The 15886-nt window shown below is 57.5% G+C and overlaps 1 protein-coding gene across 4 annotated transcripts in view; it reads left to right on the top strand.

The window, feature by feature from the left end:
• DACT3 (dishevelled binding antagonist of beta catenin 3) overlaps positions 1–15653 on the top strand; it is a 31857-nt gene extending 16204 nt beyond the window's left edge. The window contains exons 3-5 of one of the 4 annotated variants that reach the window (XR_008847659.1): positions 14078–14194; positions 14283–15281; positions 15392–15653. Coding sequence is in view for 3 of the 4 variants with exons in the window: in XM_056538598.1 (XP_056394573.1) it covers positions 14078–14194; positions 14283–15220 (1055 nt within the window). In the remaining variant the exon portion in view is untranslated. Of the gene's footprint in view, positions 1–14077; positions 14195–14282; positions 15307–15391 lie in introns of those variants that run through there. The other 3 variants (XM_056538598.1, XM_056538599.1, XM_056538597.1) reach the window with 3 other exon arrangements.
• The last annotated feature ends 233 nt before the right edge of the window (positions 15654–15886 follow it).

Here is a 15886-nt window from a genome sequence, read left to right as displayed (position 1 = left end):
AGAGGGGGCCGGGGAGGGGAGGGGGAGGGGGCTGCTGTATGTATGAGGCAGAGGGGGATGGGGGGGCCTGCTGTATGTATGAGGCAGAGGGGGGATGGGGGGGCCTGCTGTATGTCATGAGGCAGAGGGGGGATGGGGGGGCCTGCTGTATGTATGAGGCAGAGGGGGATGGGGGGGCCTGCTGTATGTATGAGGCAGAGGGGGATGGGGGGGCCTGCTGTATGTATGAGGCAGAGGGGGATGGGGGGGCCTGCTGTATGTATGAGGCAGAGGGGGATGGGGGGCCTGCTGTATGTATGAGGGCAGAGGGGGGATGGGGGGGCCTGCTGTATGTATGAGGCAGAGGGGGATGGGGGGGCCTGCTGTATGTATGAGGCAGAGGGGGGATGGGGGGCCTGCTGTATGTATGAGGCAGAGGGGGATGGGGGGCCTGCTGTATGTATGAGGCAGAGGGGGATGGGGGGCCTGCTGTATGTATGAGGCAGAGGGGGATGGGGGGCCTGCTGTATGTATGAGGCAGAGGGGGGATGGGGGGCCTGCTGTATGTATGAGGCAGAGGGGGATGGGGGGGCCTGCTGTATGTATGAGGCAGAGGGGGATGGGGGGGCCTGCTGTATGTATGAGGGCAGAGGGGGATGGGGGGCCTGCTGTATGTATGAGGCAGAGGGGGCCGGGGGCCTGCTGTATGTATGAGGGCAGAGGGGGATGGGGGGCCTGCTGTATGTATGAGGCAGAGGGGGATGGGGGGGCCTGCTGTATGTATGAGGCAGAGGGGGATGGGGGGGGCCTGCTGTATGTATGAGGCAGAGGGGGGCCGGTGGGACTGCTGTATGTATGAGGCAGAGGGGGCCGGGGGCCTGCTGTATGTATGAGGCAGAGGTGGGATGGGGGGCCTGCTGTATGTATGAGGCAGAGGGGGATGGGGGGGCCTGCTGTATGTATGAGGCAGAGGGGGCCGGGGGACTGCTGTATGTATGAGGCAGAGGGGGATGGGGGGGCCTGCTGTATGCATGAGGCAGAGGGGGATGGGGGGCCTGCTGTATGCATGAGGCAGAGGGGGATGGGGGGGGCCTGCTGTATGTATGAGGCAGAGGGGGATGGGGGGGCCTGCTGTATGTATGAGGCAGAGGGGGGATGGGGGGCCTGCTGTATGTATGAGGCAGAGGGGGATGGGGGGCCTGCTGTATGTACAGGGCAGTTTAGTGTTAACACAGAAACACAAAGATCCTAGTGCCAGACACAACTACCACCTCCTCCAACCTCCCTGACCCCATCACTACCACCTCCTCCAACCTCCCTGACCCCCATCACTACCACCTCCTCCAACCTCCCTGACCCCATCACTACCACCTCCTCCAACCTCCCTGACCCCATCACTACCACCTCCTCCATCCTCCCTGACCCCATCACTACCACCTCCTCCATCCTCCATGACCCCATCACTACCACCTCCTCCAACCTACCTGACCCCATCACTACCACCTCCTCCAACCTCCCCTGACCCCATCACTACCACCTCCTCCAACCTCCCTGACCCCATCACTACCCACCTCCTCCAACCTCCCTGACCCCATCACTACCACCTCCTCCAACCTCCCTGACCCCATCACTACCACCTCCTCCAACCTCCCTGACCCCATCACTACCACCTCCTCCAACCTCCCTGACCCCATCACTACCACCTCCTCCAACCTCCCTGACCCCATCACTACCACCTCCTCCAACCTCCCTGACCCCATCACTACCACCTCCTCCAACCTCCCTGACCCCATCACTACCACCTCCTCCAACCTCCCTGACCCCATCACTACCACCTCCTCCATGACCCCATCACTGCCACCTCCTCCAACCTCCCTGACCCCATCACTACCACCTCCTCCAACCTCCCTGACCCCATCACTACCACCTCCTCCAACCTCCCTGACCCCATCACTACCACCTCCTCCAACCTCCCTGACCCCATCACTACCACCTCCTCCAACCTCCCTGACCCCATCACTACCACCTCCTCCAACCCTCCCTGACCCCACCACTACCACCTCCTCCAACCTCCCTGACCCCATCACTACCACCTCCTCCAACCTCCCTGACCCCATCACTACCACCTCCTCCAACCTCCCTGACCCCATCACTACCACCTCCTCCAACCTCCCTGACCCCATCACTACCACCTCCTCCAACCTCCATGACCCCATCACTACCACCTCCTCCATGACCCCATCACTGCCGCCACCTCCAACCTCCCTGACCCCATCACTACCACCTCCTCCAACCTCCCTGACCCCATCACTACCACCTCCTCCAACCTCCCTGACCCCATCACTACCACCTCCTCCAACCTCCCTGACCCCATCACTACCACCTCCTCCAACCTCCCTGACCCCATCACTACCACCTCCTCCATGACCCCATCACTGCCACCTCCTCCAACCTCCCTGACCCCATCACTACCACCTCCTCCAACCTCCCTGACCCCATCACTACCACCTCCTCCAACCTCCCTGACCCCATCACTACCACCTCCTCCAACCTCCCTGACCCCATCACTACCACCTCCTCCAACCTCCCTGACCCCCATCACTACCACCTCCTCCAACCTCCCTGACCCCACCACTACCACCTCCTCCAACCTCCCTGACCCCATCACTACCACCTCCTCCAACCTCCCTGACCCCATCACTACCACCTCCTCCAACCTCCCTGACCCCATCACTACCACCTCCTCCAACCTCCCTGACCCCATCACTACCACCTCCTCCAACCTCCATGACCCCATCACTACCACCTCCTCCATGACCCCATCACTGCCGCCACCTCCAACCTCCCTGACCCCATCACTACCACCTCCTCCAACCTCCCTGACCCCATCACTACCACCTCCTCCAACCTCCCTGACCCCATCACTACCACCTCCTCCAACCTCCCTGACCCCATCACTACCACCTCCTCCAACCTCCCTGACCCCATCACTACCACCTCCTCCAACCTCCCTGACCCCATCACTACCACCTCCTCCAACCTCCCTGACCCCATCACTACCACCCCTCCAACCTCCCTGACCCCATCACTACCACCTCCTCCAACCTCCCTGACCCCATCACTACCACCTCCTCCAACCTCCCTGACCCCATCACTACCACCTCCTCCATGACCCCATCACTGCCACCTCCTCCAACCTCCCTGACCCCATCACTACCACCTCCTCCAACCTCCCTGACCCCATCACTACCACCTCCTCCAACCTCCCTGACCCCATCACTACCACCTCCTCCAACCTCCCTGACCCCATCACTACCACCTCCTCCAACCTCCCTGACCCCATCACTACCACCTCCTCCAACCTCCCTGACCCCATCACTACCACCTCCTCCAACCTCGCTGACCCCATCACTACCACCTCCTCCAACCTCCCTGACCCCATCACTACCACCTCCTCCAACCTCCCTGACCCCATCACTACCACCTCCTCCAACCTCCCTGACCCCATCACTACCACCTCCTCCAACCTCCATGACCCCATCACTACCACCTCCTCCCTGACCCCATCACTACCACCTCCTCCCTGACCCCATCACTGCCACCTCCTCCAACCTCCCTGACCCCATCACTACCACCTCCTCCAACCTCCCTGACCCCATCACTACCACCTCCTCCAACCTCCCTGACCCCATCACTACCACCTCCTCCATGACCCCATCACTACCACCTCCTCCATGACCCCATCACTGCCACCTCCTCCAACCTCCCTGACCCCATCACTACCACCTCCTCCAACCTCCCTGACCCCACCACTACCACCTCCTCCAACCTCCCTGACCCCATCACTACCACCTCCTCCAACCTCCCTGACCCCATCACTACCACCTCCTCCAACCTCCATGACCCCATCACTACCACCTCCTCCCTGACCCCATCACTGCCACCTCCTCCAACCTCCCTGACCCCATCACTACCACCTCCTCCAACCTCCCTGACCCCATCACTACCACCTCCTCCAACCTCCCTGACCCCATCACTACCACCTCCTCCAACCTCCCTGACCCCATCACTACCACCTCCTCCAACCTCCCTGACCCCATCACTACCACCTCCTCCATGACCCCATCACTGCCACCTCCTCCAACCTCCCTGACCCCATCACTACCACCTCCTCCAACCTCCCTGACCCCATCACTACCACCTCCTCCAACCTCCCTGACCCCATCACTACCACCTCCTCCAACCTCCCTGACCCCATCACTACCACCTCCTCCAACCTCCCTGACCCCATCACTACCACCTCCTCCAACCTCCCTGACCCCATCACTACCACCTCCTCCAACCTCCCTGACCCCATCACTACCACCTCCTCCAACCTCCCTGACCCCATCACTACCACCTCCTCCAACCTCCCTGACCCCATCACTACCACCTCCTCCAACCTCCCTGACCCCATCACTACCACCTCCTCCAACCTCCCTGACCCCATCACTACCACCTCCTCCAACCTCGCTGACCCCATCACTACCACCTCCTCCAACCTCCCTGACCCCATCACTACCACCTCCTCCAACCTCCCTGACCCCATCACTACCACCTCCTCCATGACCCCATCACTACCACCTCCTCCATCCTCCATGACCCCATCACTACCGCCTCCTCCATGACCCCATCACTACCGCCTCCTCCAACCTCCCTGACCCCATCACTACCACCTCCTCCAACCTCCCTGACCCCATCACTACCACCTCCTCCAACCTCCCTGACCCCATCACTACCACCTCCTCCAACCTCCCTGACCCCATCACTACCACCTCCTCCAACCTCCCTGACCCCATCACTACCACCTCCTCCAACCTCCCTGACCCCATCACTACCACCTCCTCCAACCTCCCTGACCCCATCACTACCACCTCCTCCAACCTCCCTGACCCCATCACTACCACCTCCTCCAACCTCCCTGACCCCATCACTACCACCTCCTCCAACCTCCCTGACCCCATCACTACCACCTCCTCCAACCTCCCTGACCCCATCACTACCACCTCCTCCAACCTCCCTGACCCCATCACTACCACCTCCTCCAACCTCCCTGACCCCATCACTACCACCTCCTCCAACCTCCCTGACCCCATCACTACCACCTCCTCCAACCTCCCTGACCCCATCACTACCACCTCCTCCAACCTCCCTGACCCCATCACTACCACCTCCTCCATGACCCCATCACTGCCACCTCCTCCATGACCCCATCACTGCCACCTCCTCCATCCTCCCTGACCCCATCACTACCACCTCCTCCAACCTCCCTGACCCCATCACTACCACCTCCTCCAACCTCCCTGACCCCACCACTACCACCTCCTCCAACCTCCCTGACCCCATCACTACCACCTCCTCCAACCTCCATGACCCCATCACTACCACCTCCTCCATGACCCCATCACTGCCACCTCCTCCAACCTCCCTGACCCCATCACTACCACCTCCTCCAACCTCCCTGACCCCATCACTACCACCTCCTCCAACCTCCCTGACCCCATCACTACCACCTCCTCCATGACCCCATCACTGCCACCTCCTCCAACCTCCCTGACCCCATCACTACCACCTCCTCCAACCTCCCTGTCCCCATCACTACCACCTCCTCCAACCTCCCTGACCCCATCACTACCACCTCCTCCATCCTCCCTGACCCCATCACTACCACCTCCTCCAACCTCCCTGACCCCATCACTACCACCTCCTCCAACCTCCCTGACCCCATCACTACCACCTCCTCCATGACCCCATCACTGCCACCTCCTCCAACCTCCCTGACCCCATCACTACCACCTCCTCCAACCTCCCTGACCCCATCACTACCACCTCCTCCAACCTCCCTGACCCCATCACTACCACCTCCTCCAACCTCCCTGACCCCATCACTACCACCTCCTCCAACCTCCCTGACCCCATCACTACCACCTCCTCCAACCTCCCTGACCCCATCACTACCACCTCCTCCAACCTCGCTGACCCCATCACTACCACCTCCTCCAACCTCCCTGACCCCATCACTACCACCTCCTCCAACCTCCCTGACCCCATCACTACCACCTCCTCCAACCTCCCTGACCCCCATCACTACCACCTCCTCCAACCTCCCTGACCCCATCACTACCACCTCCTCCATGACCCCATCACTGCCACCTCCTCCAACCTCCCTGACCCCATCACTACCACCTCCTCCAACCTCCCTGTCCCCATCACTACCACCTCCTCCAACCTCCCTGACCCCATCACTACCACCTCCTCCAACCTCCCTGACCCCATCACTACCACCTCCTCCAACCTCCCTGACCCCATCACTACCACCTCCTCCCTGACCCCATCACTACCACCTCCTCCAACCTCCCTGACCCCATCACTACCACCTCCTCCAACCTCCCTGACCCCATCACTACCACCTCCTCCAACCTCCCTGACCCCATCACTTCCACCTCCTCCAACCTCCCTGACCCCATCACTACCACCTCCTCCAACCTCCCTGACCCCATCACTACCACCTCCTCCAACCTCGCTGACCCCATCACTGCCACCTCCTCCAACCTCCCTGACCCCATCACTACCACCTCCTCCAACCTCCCTGACCCCATCACTACCACCTCCTCCAACCTCCCTGACCCCATCACTACCACCTCCTCCATGACCCCATCACTGCCACCTCCTCCAACCTCCCTGACCCCATCACTACCACCTCCTCCAACCTCCCTGACCCCACCACTACCACCTCCTCCAACCTCCCTGACCCCATCACTACCACCTCCTCCAACCTCCCTGACCCCATCACTACCACCTCCTCCAACCTCCATGACCCCATCACTACCACCTCCTCCATGACCCCATCACTGCCACCTCCTCCAACCTCCCTGACCCCATCACTACCACCTCCTCCAACCTCCCTGACCCCATCACTACCACCTCCTCCAACCTCCCTGACCCCATCACTACCACCTTCTCCAACCTCCCTGACCCCATCACTACCACCTCCTCCAACCTCCCTGACCCCATCACTACCACCTCCTCCCTGACCCCATGACGGCCACCTCCTCCAACCTCCATGACCCCATCACTACCACCTCCTCCAACCTCCCTGTCCCCATCACTACCACCTCCTCCAACCTCCCTGTCCCCATCACTAACACCTCCTCCGACCTCCCTGACCCCATCACTACCACCTCCTCCGACCTCCCTGACCCCATCACTACCACCTCCTCCGACCTCCCTGACCCCATCACTACCACCTCCTCCGACCTCCCTGACCCCATCACTACCACCTCCTCCATCCTCCCTGACCCCATCACTACCACCTCCTCCATCCTCCCTGACCCCATCACTACCACCTCCTCCATCCTCCATGACCCCATCACTGCCACCTCCTCCATCCTCCATGACCCCATCACTGCGCCCTCCTCCATCCTACCTGACCCCATCACTACCACCTCCTCCAACCTCCCTGACCCCATCACTACCACCTCCTCCATCCTCCATGACCCCATCACTACCACCTCCTCCATCCTCCATGACCCCATCACTACCACCTCCTCCAACCTCCCTGACCCCATCACTACCACCTCCTCCAACCTCCCTGACCCCATCACTACCACCTCCTCCATCCTCCCTGACCCCATCACTACCACCTCCTACCTGACCCCATCACTGCCACCTCCTCCATCCTCCCTGACCCCATCACTACCACCTCCTCCGACCTCCCTGACCCCATCACTACCACCTCCTCCGTCCTCCCTGACCCCATCACTACCACCTCCTCCGTCCTCCCTGACCCCATCACTACCACCTCCTCCATCCTCCCTGGCCCCATCACTACCACCTCCTCCATCCTCCCTGACCCCATCACTACCACCTCCTCCATCCTCCCTGACCCCATCACTACCACCTCCTCCATCCTCCCTGGCCCCATCACTACCACCTCCTCCATCCTCCCTGACCCCATCACTACCACCTCCTCCATCCTCCCTGGCCCCATCACTACCACCTCCTCCATCCTCCCTGACCCCATCACTACCACCTCCTCCATCCTCCCTGACCCCACCACTACCACCTCCTCCAACCTCCCTGACCCCATCACTACCACCTCCTCCAACCTCCCTGACCCCATCACTACCACCTCCTCCATCCTCCCTGGCCACCCGCGCTGCACACATTGGGTTGGTAGGAAATAGTGCTGCCCATCACTGATCTGTTGTCCCCGGTTCTCCTGTGGCAGCTGCTCAGTTTGGGCAGGAGTGGTCCCGTTGCCACCGGATCTGTGTTCTGTAGATGGTGCCTCAGCTTTGGATTTGTAGGTTTTCCTCCTCCAGGATTGTATGAGATGATTGAGCGGTCGTGTTCATTCCTGCCCAGTGCACGTGTGGATCTGGATGTTTTCCTTCCCCTGCCCAGCAGACCGTGCCCAGCGCCCATCACTCCTGAAGTATCAGGGGGGCAGGATGGAAATTAACCGTTTGTTGTAGACTGTGTTGATAACTTGGTGTCTGGTGACCTCCTCCTGGACTTTTCCTTTGGTTCTCGGACTGTTTGATGTCGGCTGCAGATAGAGAGGTGTATTTATAGGACTGAGCATTGTATATAGGCCCACATGAGCCTTGTGCCCACCTACTTGACCCAGCTGCCGTACACCCACACACTACAGTCCTGCAGACACAGAACATTCTGCAGCCACTTACTGCTGAGGGTTGTAGTCACAAATACCACTGGTGTATACACTGGTATATACTGGACAGTGCAGTAGTTGTGGGGTCTACACTGGTGTATACACTGGACAGTGCAGTAGTTGGGGGTCTACACTGGTGTATACACTGGACAGAGCAGTAGTTGGGGGTCTACACTGGTGTATACACTGGACAGAGCAGTAGTTGGGGGGTCTACACTGGTGTATACACTGGACAGGGCAGTAGTTGGGGGTCTACACTGGTGTATACACTGGACAGTGCAGTAGTTGGGGGGTCTACACTGGTGTATACACTGGACAGTGCAGTAGTTGGGGGGTCTACACTGGTGTATACACTGGACAGTGCAGTAGTTGGGGGGTCTACACTGGTGTATACACTGGACAGGGCAGTAGTTGGGGGGGTCTACACTGGTGTATACACTGGACAGTGCAGTAGTTGGGGGGTCTACACTGGTGTATACACTGGACAGTGCAGTAGTTGGGGGGTCTACACTGGTGTATACACTGGACAGGGCAATAGTTGGGGGGTCTACACTGGTGTATACACTGGACAGTGCAGTAGTTGGGGGTCTACACTGGTATATACTGGACAGTGCAGTAGTTGTGGGGTCTACACTGGTGTATACACTGGTATATACTGGACAGTGCAGTAGTTGTGGGGTCTACACTGGTGTATACACTGGACAGTGCAGTAGTTGGGGGTCTACACTGGTGTATACACTGGACAGAGCAGTAGTTGGGGGTCTACACTGGTGTATACACTGGACAGAGCAGTAGTTGGGGGGTCTACACTGGTGTATACACTGGACAGGGCAGTAGTTGGGGGTCTACACTGGTGTATACACTGGACAGTGCAGTAGTTGGGGGGTCTACACTGGTGTATACACTGGACAGTGCAGTAGTTGGGGGGTCTACACTGGTGTATACACTGGACAGTGCAGTAGTTGGGGGGTCTACACTGGTGTATACACTGGACAGGGCAGTAGTTGGGGGGGTCTACACTGGTGTATACACTGGACAGTGCAGTAGTTGGGGGGTCTACACTGGTGTATACACTGGACAGTGCAGTAGTTGGGGGGTCTACACTGGTGTATACACTGGACAGGGCAATAGTTGGGGGGTCTACACTGGTGTATACACTGGACAGTGCAGTAGTTGGGGGTCTACACTGGTATATACTGGACAGTGCAGTAGTTGGAGGGGTCTACACTGGTGTATACACTGGACAGTGCAGTAGTTGGGGGGGTCTACATTGGTGTATACACTGGACAGTGCAGTAGTTGGGGGTCTACACTGGTATATACTGGACAGTGCAGTAGTTGGGGGGTCTACACTGGTGTATACACTGGACAGTGCAGTAGTTGGGGGTCTACAATGGTGTATATACTGGACAGTGCAGTAGTTGGGGGGGTCTACACTGGTGTATACACTGGACAGTGCAGTAGTTGGGGGGTCTACACTGGTGTATACACTGGACAGTGCAGTAGTTGGGGGGTCTACACTGGTGTATACACTGGACAGTGCAGTAGTTGGGGGGTCTACACTGGTGTATACACTGGACAGGGCAGTAGTTGGGGGGGTCTACACTGGTGTATACACTGGACAGTGCAGTAGTTGGGGGGTCTACACTGGTGTATACACTGGACAGTGCAGTAGTTGGGGGGTCTACACTGGTGTATACACTGGACAGGGCAATAGTTGGGGGGGGGGTCTACACTGGTGTATACACTGGACAGTGCAGTAGTTGGGGGTCTACACTGGTATATACTGGACAGTGCAGTAGTTGGAGGGGTCTACACTGGTGTATACACTGGACAGTGCAGTAGTTGGGGGGTCTACATTGGTGTATACACTGGACAGTGCAGTAGTTGGGGGTCTACACTGGTATATACTGGACAGTGCAGTAGTTGGGGGGTCTACACTGGTGTATACACTGGACAGTGCAGTAGTTGGGGGGGGGGGTCTACACTGGTGTATACACTGGACAGAGCAGTAGTTGGGGGGGTCTACACTGGTGTATACACTGGACAGGGCAGTAGTTGGGGGTCTACAATGGTGTATACACTGGACAGAGCAGTAGTTGGGGGGTCTACACTGGTGTATACACTGGACAGGGCAGTAGTTGGGGGGGTCTACACTGGTGTATACACTGGACAGGGCAGTAGTTGGGGGGGGTCTACACTGGTGTATACACTGGACAGGGCAGTAGTTGGGGGGGGTCTACACTGGTGTATACACTGGACAGGGCAGTAGTTGGGGGGGTCTACACTGGTGTATACACTGGACAGGGCAGTAGTTGGGGGTCTACACTGGTGTATACACTGGACAGTGCAGTAGTTGGGGGGTCTACACTGGTGTATACACTGGACAGTGCAGTAGTTGGGGGGTCTACACTGGTGTATACACTGGACAGTGCAGTAGTTGGGGGGTCTACACTGGTGTATACACTGGACAGGGCAGTAGTTGGGGGGGTCTACACTGGTGTATACACTGGACAGGGCAGTAGTTGGGGGGGGTCTACACTGGTGTATACACTGGACAGGGCAGTAGTTGGGGGGGGTCTACACTGGTGTATACACTGGACAGGGCAGTAGTTGGGGGGGTCTACACTGGTGTATACACTGGACAGGGCAGTAGTTGGGGGTCTACACTGGTGTATACACTGGACAGTGTAGTAGTTGGGGGGTCTACACTGGTGTATACACTGGACAGGGCAGTAGTTGGGGGGGTCTACACTGGTGTATACACTGGACAGGGCAGTAGTTGGGGGTCTACACTGGTGTATACACTGGACAGTGCAGTAGTTGGGGGGTCTACACTGGTGTATACACTGGACAGTGCAGTAGTTGGGGGGTCTACACTGGTGTATACACTGGACAGTGCAGTAGTTGGGGGGTCTACACTGGTGTATACACTGGACAGTGCAGTAGTTGGGGGGTCTACACTGGTGTATACACTGGACAGGGCAGTAGTTGGGGGGGTCTACACTGGTGTATACACTGGACAGTGCAGTAGTTGGGGGGTCTACACTGGTGTATACACTGGACAGTGCAGTAGTTGGGGGGTCTACACTGGTGTATACACTGGACAGTGCAGTAGTTGGGGGGTCTACACTGGTGTATACACTGGACAGTGCAGTAGTTGGGGGGTCTACACTGGTGTATACACTGGACAGGGCAGTAGTTGGGGGGGTCTACACTGGTGTATACACTGGACAGTGCAGTAGTTGGGGGGTCTACACTGGTGTATACACTGGACAGTGCAGTAGTTGGGGGGGTCTACACTGGTGTATACACTGGACAGTGCAGTAGTTGGGGGGTCTACATTGGTGTATACACTGGACAGTGCAGTAGTTGGGGGTCTACACTGGTGTATACACTGGACAGTGCAGTAGTTGGGGGGTCTACACTGGTGTATACACTGGACAGTGCAGTAGTTGGGGGGGGTCTACACTGGTGTATACACTGGACAGAGCAGTAGTTGGGGGTCTACACTGGTGTATACACTGGACAGGGCAGTAGTTGGGGGTCTACAATGGTGTATATACTGGACAGTGCAGTAGTTGGGGGGGTCTACACTGGTGTATACACTGGACAGAGCAGTAGTTGGGGGGTCTACACTGGTGTATACACTGGACAGGGCAGTAGTTGGGGGGTCTACACTGGTGTATACACTGGACAGGGCAGTAGTTGGGGGGGGTCTACACTGGTGTATACACTGGACAGTGCAGTAGTTGGGGGGTCTACACTGGTGTATACACTGGACAGGGCAGTAGTTGGGGGGTCTACACTGGTGTATACACTGGACAGAGCAGTAGTTGGGGGGTCTACACTGGTGTATACACTGGACAGGGCAGTAGTTGGGGGGGGGGTCTACACTGATGTATACACTGGACAGGGCAGTAGTTGGGGGGGTCTACACTGGTGTATACACTGGACAGGGCAGTAGTTGGGGGGTCTACACTGGTATATACTGGACAGGGCAGTAGTTGGGGGTCTACACTGGTGTATACACTGGACAGTGCAGTAGTTGGGGGGTCTACACTGGTGTATACACTGGACAGTGCAGTAGTTGGGGGGTCTACACTGGTGTATACACTGGACAGTGCAGTAGTTGGGGGGTCTACACTGGTGTATACACTGGACAGTGCAGTAGTTGGGGGGGGGGGGTCTACACTGATGTATACACTGGACAGGGCAGTAGTTGGGGGGGGGGGGGGCTACACTGGTGTATACACTGGACAGGGCAGTAGTTGGGGGGTCTACACTGGTATATACTGGACAGGGCAGTAGTTGGGGGTCTACACTGGTGTATACACTGGACAGGGCAGTAGTTGGGGGTCTACAATGGTGTATATACTGGACAGTGCAGTAGTTGGGGGGGTCTACACTGGTGTATACACTGGACAGAGCAGTAGTTGGGGGGTCTACACTGGTGTATACACTGGACAGGGCAGTAGTTGGGGGGTCTACACTGGTGTATACACTGGACAGGGCAGTAGTTGGGGGGGGGGTCTACACTGGTGGATACACTGGACAGGGCAGTAGTTGGGGGGGTCTACACTGGTGTATACACTGGACAGGGCAGTAGTTGGGGGGGTCTACACTGGTGTATACACTGGACAGTGCAGTAGTTGGGGGGTCTACACTGGTGTATACACTGGACAGTGCAGTAGTTGGGGGGGTCTACACTGGTGTATACACTGGACAGTGCAGTAGTTGGGGGTCTACACTGGTGTATACACTGGACAGTGCAGTAGTTGGGGGTCTACACTGGTGTATACACTGGACAGTGCAGTAGTTGGGGGGTCTACACTGGTGTATACACTGGACAGTGCAGTAGTTGGGGGGTCTACACTGGTGTATACACTGGACAGGGCAGTAGTTGGGGGGGGGGGGTCTACACTGATGTATACACTGGACAGGGCAGTAGTTGGGGGGGTCTACACTGGTGTATACACTGGACAGAGCAGTAGTTGGGGGGTCTACACTGGTATATACTGGACAGGGCAGTAGTTGGGGGTCTACACTGGTGTATACACTGGACAGGGCAGTAGTTGGGGGGTCTACACTGGTATATACACTGGACAGGGCAGTAGTTGGGGGGTCTACACTGGTGTATACACTGGACAGGGCAGTAGTTGGGGGGGGGTCTACACTGGTGTATACACTGGACAGGGCAGTAGTTGGGGGGTCTACACTGGTGTATACACTGGACAGGGCAGTAGTTGGGGGGTCTACACTGGTATATACTGGACAGGGCAGTAGTTGGGGGTCTACACTGGTGTATACACTGGACAGGGCAGTAGTTGGGGGTTCTGTATGTTTTGCATCTGTTCTCATTGTTTTTCTCCATCTCTCTCAGCAGCAGAGTATGAAGCCGATGGTCCCGAATCATGTGACGTGTTCCTGGACCGAGCCCCCCGGGTGGGCCAGGCGGAGGCTCGGATGCATTATGCCAGTGAGCGCCCAAAGAGCGCAGGTGAGGGCCGTGACGGCGAGTCCCCTCTCAGCTCCTGTGGCTTCTCCTCTTCTGTATGTAACTGCCCCACTCTTCTTTCTGCCCTCAGGTGACCTGGTTGTGGGATCCCATCACCCTCGTTCCTCTTCTTCTCGTCTTCTGGTGCCCCGCTCCATGTCTGCCCCTTACCCTTCCCCTTCATCCCCACCTCCCCCTCCCCCTCCGCCACCTCCTGCTCGCCGGGCTGAAGGCTATATCCTTTCTCTCCTCCGTCGCCAGCTCCGAGCTCCGTACCTGCGTTCCGTCTCTGCCGACCGTCCTCCCGCTCCAGCCCCGGCCCCAGTGTGTAGAATGGCCAGCACCTCCTACACCCCAACTCACCGTGGCCCCCGCAGAAAGCACCCGCCTCTCTTAAAGGGCCACAGCGTGGAAGGGTCTCCACCAAAACCTCCAAGGAAATGCCTTTCGGCAGAGGAGCCGCCGAGAAAAAGAGGCGGACGGAGGACACCGAGGTCACTCTCGGAAACGAGCCTAAGGGACCCTGCCCCGCCTCCAGAGGAGACCATGGACCCCCGGGTCCCTCCAGAAGTGTGGCAGGGCTCCAGGGGCCACCTAGATGGCTGGGTCAATCCCCGAAATTATAAAGAGAGCTGGGCTAATAACAGGGCTCGCACCGAGGGCTGGGCCGACCCACAGGGCTTCGTGCAGGAGTGGGGGGACCCTCGAGACCATATTCAAGATGGCAACCGCTGCTACACCCTGGGGAGAGAAGGAAGGGCCCCGACCGCAAGAATTGGCCCCCCCTGCAGGAAGTGGAGGTCCACGGCTGAGATTAGTGCAGGGGTCCCAGAGGGGGAAGCCAGGGTGGGCTCAGAAGGCGAGGAGGAAGAAGAGGAGGAAGAAGGGGGCTTGGTATGGCCAATGCAGCTCCCTCCCCGGGATGCTGAAGGGCGCCCCCAAATGTTCAAGGTAAAAGCGTCTCAGGCCCTAAAGAAAAAAATTATGAGGTTCCACACAGGGTCACTCAAGGTCATGACAACTGTGTGACCAGCAACCCCCCAAATCCACACTGGGGGTCCCACATGTACAGTCATGGTATAAACCAGTGGTCTTCAACCTGCGGACCTCCAGATGTTGCAAAACTACATCTCCCAGCATGCCCGGACAGCCGTAGGCTGTCCGGGCATGCTGGGAGTTGTAGTTTTGCAACATCTGGAGGTCCGCAGGTTGAAGACCACTGGTATAAACCCTTCTGCACTTCCTGTCTCTTATCCCATTGAAGAACACTACACCCTGAAGTGGCTGATATCAGGGAACAATAGAGGAGACGGGTGTCGTGTTCCTTCAGTGCCGCCGCTGACTCCCTCAATGCATCATGGCAGCTTCAAGGGGTTGTCCAGGTAAAAAACTTTATACTGGCTCCAGAAAGTTAAACAGATTTGTAAATTACTTCTATTAAAAAAAAAATGTTAATCCTTTCAGTACTTATGAGCTTCTGAAGTTGAGTTGTTCTTTTCTGTCTAAGACCTCTCTGATGACACCTGTCTCGGGAACCGCCCAGTTTAGAAGCAAATCCTCATAGCAAACTTCTTCTAAAGTGGGCGGTTCCAGAGACAGGTGTCATCAGAGAGGTCTTAGACAGAAAAGAGCAACTCAACTTCAGAAGCTCATAAGTACTGAAAGGATTAAGATTTTTTTAATAGAAGTAATTTA

This window comes from Hyla sarda, chromosome 9 (assembly GCF_029499605.1).
Source record: "Hyla sarda isolate aHylSar1 chromosome 9, aHylSar1.hap1, whole genome shotgun sequence".
Classification (NCBI taxonomy): Eukaryota; Metazoa; Chordata; class Amphibia; order Anura; family Hylidae; genus Hyla; species Hyla sarda.
Note: the sequence above shows the minus strand (reverse complement) of the source record. Positions and strands in the feature narration are given on the sequence as shown.